This window comes from Gavialis gangeticus, unplaced genomic scaffold (assembly GCF_001723915.1).
Source record: "Gavialis gangeticus isolate Ggan-Ray unplaced genomic scaffold, GavGan_comp1, whole genome shotgun sequence".
Taxonomy (NCBI): Eukaryota; Metazoa; Chordata; order Crocodylia; family Gavialidae; genus Gavialis; species Gavialis gangeticus.
Window position 1 is genome coordinate 564780 of NW_017729002.1, and position 10847 is coordinate 575626.

The window sequence follows — 10847 nt, forward strand, 5'->3', positions numbered from 1 at the left end:
GACTAGTCTCTGGTTTCCTGGATCCTCCTTCTTCCCTTCCTTAAGGATGGGTACTATACTTGCCCTTATCCAGTTGCCCCGGACCTCTCCTGATCACCATGAAATGTAAATGCCTCTGACAATTTGCCTACTCTTATATCACTGACTGTCTTTTCCAATGGTAGCTCATTTTGCCATTTTTAAATTATGTAATGATCTTTTCCTTTAAAACAGTAGAGTTTTTTCATAATTCTACTTACATCTTCAATTTGTCCTATAAGATGTCTTACTCAAGAGGTTGTTTGTTTTTTGATTTTCTTCATTTTTCTGGCCCTTCAGGGTATGGGCACTTTTGCTCAATACCTTTGTACAAAATGTTGCATAGAAAGTAGTTATGGTATGATGAATAGTAGTTGACTTTTCAATACTTTTTATTCTTTTTGTAATTTAATGTTATTTCTACACATGGTCTTCAGATGCAAATCCATATATATCCTATTTAACTGAATCCAAGGTGACTTTTAATTTAAGACACCTCCACCCCCATAATTAGTTTCTATACATGGAAAATGATAAATTTATTATAATTTCAAATGCATAGAATCTTTTTTTTTTTTTGTTGGGGGAGGTCATCTTAAATTCATTCTACCCACCACTGTGGTAGGGAAAACAGCATTGGGAACAATATTTGGAAGTGAGGGGGCAGGCCTCTTGCCCTCTTCCTCTCCCCGCCTGCTGCTTGCCTCCACACCTCTTGCACCCTGATGCTTGCACCTGCCCCATTGTTGCCTTTTTGGGCGGGGGGGGGTTGGCAGTCAGGCTATGTGAAAGAAATCTAATTTTCAAGGTTGTGTTTTCCATTTCAGTTCCAAATCTTTGTAGTGCTAAGTATTGTTTAATTTAATCAGGGCCAAATGTGTAATATTAAACAATAGATATTTTGCATGAAAAGAATTATAAACCTTTCCTAGTTGTTCAACTAGAAAAACCCCCAAAGTTAAATACTATGATTATGGTGTAATTTTCTTCCTTCTATCCCAGTTAAAACATGCATACTCTGGAAGGCAATCCATGGTACCCAAAATCTTGGAGTATTTACTTTGCATGTGAAATATGAAACTTGTTTCAGATGTTTAATTTAGTGACATTTATGTGCAAATAGAGGAGGGTAAATATGTCCTGGTGGTTATCAAGGTGAGCTACCATATGAGAATCCTCAGAACTCTGTGTCGCAAAGCAGAGTCAGTACCTGTGAATAAGAAGTTTAAACATTTTCTGTTTTTCTGTTTGGTGCATTACTCGCTCAAGTTTTGAAGACACTTAAAACTTAATTGTTCACTTTGAGGGAGAGAAAAATGTGTGCAAGTGGGCTTGACATTCAGAAGGTGTATAGCAGTTGGGACAGTTCTTTATTACTTAATGTTCACATTTCAGCTATGGGCTTTGTACATTGCTACCTTTTTGACTCATTTCTCCCACAGTTTTAAAATTTGCATTGACATATAGGTGAATCAGATATTTGTCATGCACATACACTTCCAAAGAATAGGTAAGGAGTTTTTATAGCGAAGTTTAAAGAGCTGTTCACTTGGATAAAAATTCAGTAGGGTTCCCCCCCTCGTCCTTCCTCCTTAAATAATGTTATAATAGAAATTAAGTTCAGCTGGTGTGGTGGGAACATTGTGTTGATTGTGTTCCTGGAAGTCAGCCTACTTTGTCACGTGGTAAAATGTAGTGCCAGCATACCTTTCAGGACAACAAATAGTCAGTGTGGTACAGATAAATTTGGACTTTAAAGTTATTTTAATTAGGTGCAAGAAAAAACCTTTCCTACTATAAAGGAAACATCACAGATTATTAGTGAGTTTACAGTTTTTTAATTGTGGGTATTTGTTTAATTAATGGTTACTGCCGTGGCAGTTTTGAAAATAGTGTTGTGAACCTAAAATGTGGACAGCCTGAATAACTCTGTCACACTATCACTGAAGTAGTGGAATAACAAACTGTGGATATGTGGTGGTGTTGTGTATGTATGTTTAATACTGTGCAGTACATTCTGACAACTGGGTACCACATTGTGGGTAGGAGGAATCTAAATTCCAAATATTATGTAATAAGAAATTCTGGTACAGCTGGCATATGATTTCAAGGTTAATGGCTAATCAACACCTTACTAACTAGTAATAGTCTGAATCTTGTTGGGGGTAAGGAGACATTTAATGATGACCGTAATGGTGTAATTTGCTGGTCTAAAAATGTTTTGGCATCTACTATTTAAAATATGTGGTTCAGATTGGTCCTGTTATACCTTAAAGGCTCTCAGAAGACACTTTTTAACTTCAATATCCCCTTTGGGAATTTGTAAACGTTAATTCTGGTGGCCCTAATTGGGGGAAGAGCAAGATAAAAAAAAATGCATTTAGTACTTACATAAAACAGAAACTAGTCTGTCCCAGGGGGACAGTTGCTGGGGAATGAGAGATCCCTCCTGTGGCAGGATCCAGAATGGGGGCTCACCGTTCCTGCAGAAAAAGCCCTGAAACCAGGGAAATCCTACCTATTTCGGGCTGGGGAGAGGCAAATGAGCCATGCTGGCATGAAACACTTGTGCAGTTTATGAGCTGCGTCTGTTTCTGGCTGATGATGGCACAGGCGTGTGACGTCATCCCCGGACGCCGCCCAGCTGGCATAAAAGCTGGCATCGAGGAGATACTGGGGGAAGCGGATGGGGAGAGTGCTTCCCACGCTGGGCAGGAGCAGTGCCAGTGTGCAACAAGGGACCAGGAACCAGACCCATGGGGAGGGGTCCACAATGGTGGAGAGGAGCCTGGATGACGTCGGGGAACAGCTGGAGCCTCCAGCATCAAATCTGTGAGTGGGGATGGGCCACAGCCCTACCCCTCATCCTTCTGTTAAAGTTCTTCTTTTTTTCTTTTTCCGTATTGCTGGGATGACCTGCAGAGGCCCCAAGGTGAGGGCCTGGGAACGGGTGGTGCTTCAAGGGTTGGAGTGGCCGGGAAGCCGTGGCAAGTGACCGGGCATAAGTGAAGGCACAGCAGAAGAGCAGGGCAACCCAAAATGCCCTGAAGACATGGCGGCTGGGATGGATCAACTGTAGCCCCGTCGATGAAGAAAATGGAGAGTGACAACACCAGAGGGCGAGCTGCACTAACACTGAATGGCAGTCTTGGAGGCTGGCCTATGGATGGAGTGTAGGGGAGGTGCAGCCCCATGGATACCCTCCAAGAGGTGCAACCAACCTGAAGGAGTCCACAGGAAGGGAGCCCACCACTGAAAGAATAATCAAACTTGTGGCAGGCGAGTTTCTGGGTTTTCCCCGGGGTCACAACGGACTCCCTCAGAGATTGCTGGAACTCACACAGCGGCCAGCACCAGGCACAGGTGCCAAGGCGGTGCAGGAGCTCCTCCTCAAGGCCAGGCGGGCATATAGTCTATGGGAAATGTTAGTTACTTGATACTTAGCTGGATATGTTCTAATATAAATGTAGCCTAATTTATTGAAAGGACTAAGTATATTGCTTATGACCTGTGATTATTGTGTTTAATGACATCAGGAAAAGTAATAGATTTTTTTTAATTTAAAGGAATTTTCTGTAATTTAGTTTTAACCTACAACTGGATTAAAAATCCTATTGATTTTTTTTTTTTAGGCAAATTATAAAGTCTAAGCATAGAAAATAATAATTACTGATGATACTTTATATAATGAAGATATCTCATAGCCAAATAGGAAAAGGAATAGGCATTCACTGGATTCTGTACCAAAATCCATGTGTCTGGGGGGAAAAATATTTACATGCATCACAATGTACACTTAGTGCATTAATTTATTTAACAGTTTTTAGCTTCATTCCTCCCCTCTCTCCCCTGCTTCCGGTTACAGTAGTATCTCATTAAAGACTTCAGTGCTGCAATCACTGAAGCATGTATGTAACTATGTAACTTTAGGCACATTAATATTCTCAATTCAGGTCATTTGCATTGTATGGAAAATAGTCCCTGGCATATTTTTTTGCAGTACAGAAGTTCTAGCAGTCTAAACCTTCCATAAAATTCTTTAGTATTGAACATTTTTGAAAAGTGGATTTAGCTGAAAAAAATATTACAGATAAATTACATTCAGTCTTACATCCATGTTCTACATGAGTTTTCCCCATCATTTGCAGTAGGATTAATGTGTATGCAGAAAGATTTGCAGGATTGATGCCTTATTGAAGTGCTGTTATAACTAAGGAACAAGAAAATCTGTAGGGTTGTCTTCATTCCATTTTTAGTTATTGCTTTGGCTGTGAGATGGGCATTGTGCAAACAAGGCCTTTACGCAGAAAACTTAAATGGTAGACATGAATACAATTAATAGGTGTTAGGAACACAAGGTGTATGTGTAATGATTACAAATGTTGTAATAATCAGTAGTCCCAGTACATTAACAGCCTAGTAATTTTCAAGTGTTTTTTTAGGACTTGCTGGAGGGGTAAGCTTTAAGGAGACACTTGAAGGAAAGCAATGTAGTAATTAGTGCGCAGAAATTTTTATGAGAATTACTTCCTTGTATAATGGGTACTCTGGGGAAAAGTTTCTGCTGGAAAACTTAACCTATGAATAATAAAGCTCATAATCATTGATGGAGCAGAGGCAGGAATAAATGGTTAAAGGGTTTGTGAGGTAAGAAGAGAAGGACAAAGCTCTTAAAGGCCTTAAAAGTGAAGATAAGCAGTTTATTTTGATAGGTGTAAATAGGTATACAAAAAGGGGTAGTAGTGGATTACCTGACTGGGGCTTTGAGCCAGGAAGATAACTGTTCAAACAGAATTTTGAGTAGATTTAAGAAGGGCAAGATGGTGTTTAAGGTCAGAAGAAAGGAGCAAGTAATTGGTTAGGGCCTGTGTGAATGCATCTCTCTTCCATCCACAAAAGTATCATAGAGGTATCGTGTACGAAGAAATGTCAAAACTTTTAAAGAGTGTCTAGAACCGTAGAGGGATGGAATAAAAAATTGTATTTCTGAGTGGTAAGAAGGATTTTGGTTATGTCAGAATCTGAGTTTAAAGGACATTATCAATTAAATTGATATTTCTGTCAGAAATGTTTTGACCTCTTCCCCTCACCCCCAAATAACGGGTAAGATTATTATTAGTGAGACAAATGCAAGAAGGCACATGTTTTCAGTTTGCTGTTTATTTGAAATGGCATAATATATAATCAGGTTCCTCTCTCTTGAGAAAATTACTCTAGTGATATTCTCTCCATATATATTGCTATCCTACTTCAGAAGGGATGGACCTCTGTTTCAGGCCCCCAAATCTGTTTTGGATCTTTTTGTACCAGTTTACCAGTTATCATTGGAATGATTATTTCTGGACAACTTGGCTTTCATCTCTAATCTGAACAGTTGCCAAAGCTTGACTCTTCTTTCAGTCAAGGCTTGCTTGTTCAGGGAAGTCTCTGCTTTGAGTTTCTTTGGGTGGGGAGTCTTCAGTCATTTGTGTCAGGTATGTGTAAACTGAGTCCTTGTAGATGAATTGAACCAGGTTAACCATTATATTGTTTGTCCTAGGATTTTATAATGTTGACTGCTGTAGTGTTCATTGTGGGCAACAGTGAATTATTATACTTGGGCGTGGACTATTTGGTTTCATTGTCTAAGCTAATATTTGTCTAATTAAATACTTGTTCTGAAATTGCATATACATACCATGCCCAGGGGCCATTGGTTAGGATATTAATGGTTTTAATTGACATTCTTCTATTTTTTGTACATAGTAGATTAGGTGCCTGGCAAAGAATATTGAAGTTTACTGTGAAGTTGGATGTTCACTTTGGTCTGAGTTCAGAGCAAAGATGTTATGCATCAATAAGTTCAGCGTATCTTATAAATGTAGGTGACAAATAAAGTGGTGTAGCAAGAGAAGTAATGGAAGGGGGAGTAGGGTGCAAGGTTATTAAGGCAAGCTACCATGCGAGGTTCTTAAGAACTCTGTATTGACTTCTGAGTGTTTCCACAATGAGTTCCTGACAGAGCGTTTGTTCTCATGCTCTATTACTGCCAGAAGCATATTCATTTAATTAAAATAATCTTCAGGCAAGAATAGTTTAGCTAGATGAAAGATTCCTCAGGTGCTCTAAGAAAAAAAATCAGGACAACAATTTTACAAAAGTAGTCTTCAAACCTTACATAAGAGAAGCTATTTCTCTAAAAAAACAAAACAAAACCCAAAACCTTTATTTTCTTATACCTCATCTTTATCAAAAATTGGTGAAAATAAAACCTTCTCTCGTGTATGTTGTTGTTCTTAAGTACAACTTGGAGGTGATCTCAAAATTACGGGTAGTAGAGTTTAGCTAATCTAACTTGTACTACTTTACCTTGTAATATTTCGGAGGTATATAACCTATTTCATTTGCTATGATTTTGTGATTAAAGGAAAAACCATAAATTAGGCATTTAGCATATGAACTAACTTACATTTTTCCAATTTTTCCATTTTTAAAATCCTTATCTCCATTCATTTTCCTTTAGTAGTCCATAAATATATATATTTAAGGAATAAAAGAGAAAATCTAATGCCAACAAAGACCAAAAACTTCATATGATAATCTATGTGAGAGTAGCAGCTCAGAAAAGTAATTAGCTAAACTGTTGCAGAGGTTTTGTGGTCACTAAAATTTTTAATGAATAAATTACTTCTGAAAAGAATGTAATGGTGCAGAGGTAGTTATCAAGAGGACGTATATTACTAACAATGGCAAAGAAACTCCCACATGGCAAGGAATATACAGGTTTTTGTGAAATAATGGAGAATTGTTTTGAAAATGTGGACCAAAAATTGAACTCCAGTTACAAAGTAGCTCAGAAGTCACTCTTTGCCACAGATGTTATTCATGTATTTATTCACGTATATTTCCAAATAATAGTAGGAGTTTAGGAAATGGCTGAACTTTAAAAAAAAAACAACAACCCTTATTTTGTAAATATCTTGGACAACATCAGAAACTTCCTAGATTTTCCACATCACGTCACAGTGTACACCATTTCCCAACTTCATATATTACATTATAGATTCAGAAACAAACAAGAAAGGGGTCTGAGAAACTTGACCCTAGCCAATGTCTTATTATTTACTGTCAATAAATGAAGAGTTTCTGCAAACTATAGAGCCTAAGTACCAGCTAGCATTATTTTATTAGTATCAAAAACTACTTACCGTGTACTAAAAATCCTGAAGAAGACACATACTCCAGATCCTCAGTATAACCTAAGAAAACTACTTTTGGATAACTCAAAATAAATGTGAAATAAATTATTTTCCCTAAATAGAAAGGCCAGAGCCTCTCTTTTTCTACATTCTGCATCAGATAATAAATGTCTTAACTAGCTAGATCAATGCACGTCACCATCCATAAGGCTTAATTCAAAAGAATAAAAGACATCCAACCCCAAAGTCTTGATGTGCATGTGCAATGTTAATTATACTTGAACTATTAATAATTCATCTATTAATTGATTTGTTTTACATAATTTAAGATAGTTAAACAAAATGGGACATTATTTCCTTGGTGTGCTGGGGAACTTGTAGGACCTTCTCTAGAAAAATCTATTGTGCATTACCTTTATGATTTAAAAACTTACATGCGAGCAAAACACACACACACACGCGCGTGCACACGTCACCCCAGTATGGAATTTTAAACCTGGCTATCTGATGTGGTGTTGAGTGGAAAGTATTACAAGATATTTTGTAGGAAAGGACCTCAGGCCTAAGTAGGATTTTAAGATGTACCTGCTTACAGGTTCGTCACATAGTAGTTACACCTCTGTAGTTAAATTTGGTTGAACTTTTGTACTTTCATCTGTACAAAATGGAAAGATGGTGGCTGCTTCCCTACCGTGCTGCCACTGAGAGGACTGGCTGTTGAGTTGCCTCCACCCTTTTCGCCAATCCACAGCAAGGGATGGGGCCACCAGGGCCTTTCAGCCTATCAAAGGCGCGGGGTCGCTCCACCACAATAATGGCAGCCAACCCTGAAATCTGACCACAAAATCAGCTGCCTATCTCCTCAATTGCAGTAGGACCCTAGCCATGGGCCTTAGTATTTTGTCAGGATATTTTTGTATCCCAAACAGGAAAATATTGATCTTCCCTGCTTCCATCCTACGCTCTGTCACCAGTTCTGTATATACCTCTGTCTCATCTTGGTGCCATTTAACTTTCCTTTTCAAATTTTCCTACTTGTATTACCACCAGTTCTTATGCCCTCTTTCTATGCAAGGCTTTTTTGTGTTTGCTTTCAATATTCAGAGTCTGGTGTTAGGGGAGTTGAGATAAAAGCAAAGATGGTAGGGTGGGGTCATAGGGAAGACATGAGGCTTGTGTAGAAAGGCCGCTATCCCTGCTGGAAAGTCTCTTGGAGGTGCCTGAAATCCAGACTTTGGTATCAACTAAGTCTATCTGTCACCTCTATAAGGTAGCATATTTTATCACATACAACACACATCTTTTCCTCCCAAATCTTTTCCCCAAAGCTGGGGCCCATGTTTCAATTAGGGAAGGGGTTTTTCTTGCTGGAACTACCCTCCCCGCCAAACAAAACAAAACAAAACAAAACAAAACAAAACAAAACGCCAATTCTGGAGACACTGCTTGCCATGCAACCAACAACATGGCTGCCAAGATGGTGGAGGAAAACTGTGTTAATCCTCTCTCAGCCATAGCTAAGTGGCTGAACGTTAGCTTGTACCTGAAGCAGCAAATGAGCTGTTGGCAGTATCTTGATGAGATTTGTGATGTGGAAACAAGACTCTTTTAAAGAGACTTATTTAAAGAACCAGTTACAGTAAAGAGCTAACAGTCTTGCTATGGCCCTTGCAAGGGTCTGGGACAGGGGTAGGCAACGTTTTTGGCCAGAGTGTTGAAAAACCACAATGTCTACATTGTAAGGTAATGGAGTGCCAGCATGCCAGAAAAATAAAACTGGGGCAACAGGTACATGGCAGGACTTGCTGCATATTAATATAATTACTAATCATAAATGTTGCTTTTTTTTTTTTTTTTTTTTTTTTTTTTTTTTTACAGTAAATACCAGGTTTTTTAAAAATTGTAAACCTGGTGACAATAAATAAAACTTCATATGCTACCTTTGTTCTTATGTATTCTTTTTGATTAAACATGTTTTGATGATAGAGGGAAAAGAGAGAAAGAAGAGAAAAAGAAGAGAAAGAAAAAGGACAGGAGAGGGAGAAAAGAAGAGAGCAAGAGGTAAAGAAAGAAAAAAGAAAAGAGAACAAGGTAACATGGGAGAGAAAAAGGGAAAGAAAGGAGAGAAAAAAGGACAGAAGAGAAAGAGAGGAGAAAGGAGAAAAAGAACGAGGGAGAGAAAGAAAAGAGAAGGGAAAAAGAGAGAAAGAGACAGAAAAAGGAGAGAAAAAGAGGGAAAAAGAGAGAAAAGAAAGCAAGAAAGAGGGAAAGAAAAAATAAGAGAAAAGAGAGAAGAGAAAAAGGAAAGAAAAAAGGAGCGAAAGGAGGAGAGAAAAATGAGAGGAGAGAGAAGAGAAGAAAAAGCAGAAAAGAAGAGAGAAAGTAAGAGAAGAGAGAAAAAAAGGAAAAAGAGAAAGAGGGTGTGTCGTTCAGCTCCCATGTCTTCCACTGCTACCGGCTGTGGCTCGGGCCCTCTGGTCCAGGGCAGTGTGCAGCAGAGGGAGGCAGTGATACTCCAGCAGCAGCTGCCAGGGCTGTGGGGCTCAGGCCTCCCTGATGGTTCCGGAGTGGGGGGAGCCCAGGCCCGGGGCTGGTAGGGAGGGCCTGACTGGGGCTTGGGCAGACGGACACCCAGGCGGGGGCAGCACCAGGGCACCGAGTGCCAGGGCTGGGCACTCAGGGCAGGGTCTGTGCAGTGCAGGGAGATGCAGGAGCAAGGGAAGTTGTTACAGGCAGGCTGGGCCCTTGGGAAGGTGGCAGCTGAAGGAGAGTTTGGGCTGGCCTGGAAGCGGGGGATACCCTGGGTCTCTGTAGACTCAGGCCATGGCAGGTGGGTGGATGGGTGGGGGTGCCCAGCGGCATCTGAGGTGGGGCTTGGCCTGGCCCATGTAGCTCCATGGGGATGGGCCGCAGCCACCGTGCCTACGAGGGGACATGCCGTGCTCAGGGGGCTCCTGACACTGGGCTTGGCCTCCCTGTGTGCTGGGCACAGCAGGAGTGGGGCAGAGCTGTCCCTGGTGCAAGGGCCCGGCCATGGGGCATGGCCGCAGGAGCCCCCCAAGAACAGCCACTGTGGGCGGTGCTTGAGGCCCAGCCGACTGGGAACCTCCAGCACACTGGCCCTCCATAGGACCTGCCTGGGCCCTGGCTTTGCCCTCATGTAGCTCCCCTTCAGGGGCTGGGCCAGGCTGGGCTGGAGGGTGCAGCCTGGAGACAGGGAGCAGGGTTAGTAGAATACAGACTGCATCTCTGCCTGGGTTCTCCTGACTGCCCCAGTGCCTGCTGAAGCACTGGGACTTGTGGTTGCTCCAGAAAGCCTGGAGCAGCAACTTAAAAAAAATAAAGAATTAAAACAATTTCCTTGCACAAATCCTGATGTGCTGAAGAAAATGTCTCCACATGCCAGTAATTGGCATGCACGCCAGGGGTTGCCTATCCCTGATCTGGGACCTAATCTTGTATGACCAGGAAGTTCCTGGTGCCACACTTCCTTGACATGCTATGTTCTCAGGAGGACTTACTCTGTCATTCAGTCAGCCATGACTCTGGAAAAATATTTTTTACCTTACATTCTGTCTTTCAAAAAAAAAAGATGTGAGCTTTGTTGCGGGGGGGGGGGTGTGTGTGGGGGGTGGCAGTGGCGGGGGAGGG

The 10847-nt window shown here is 40.9% G+C and overlaps 1 protein-coding gene across 1 annotated transcript in view; it reads left to right on the forward strand.

Moving 5' to 3' along the window:
• Positions 1-2791: 2791 nt before the first annotated feature.
• The window catches only part of LOC109290674 (sorting nexin-29-like), a 438962-nt gene continuing 430906 nt past the window's right edge, over positions 2792-10847 (forward strand). Inside the window, exon 1 of the mRNA XM_019507381.1 lies at positions 2792-2850. Within this exon, the coding sequence (XP_019362926.1) occupies positions 2792-2850 (59 nt within the window). The remainder of the gene's footprint in view (positions 2851-10847) is intronic.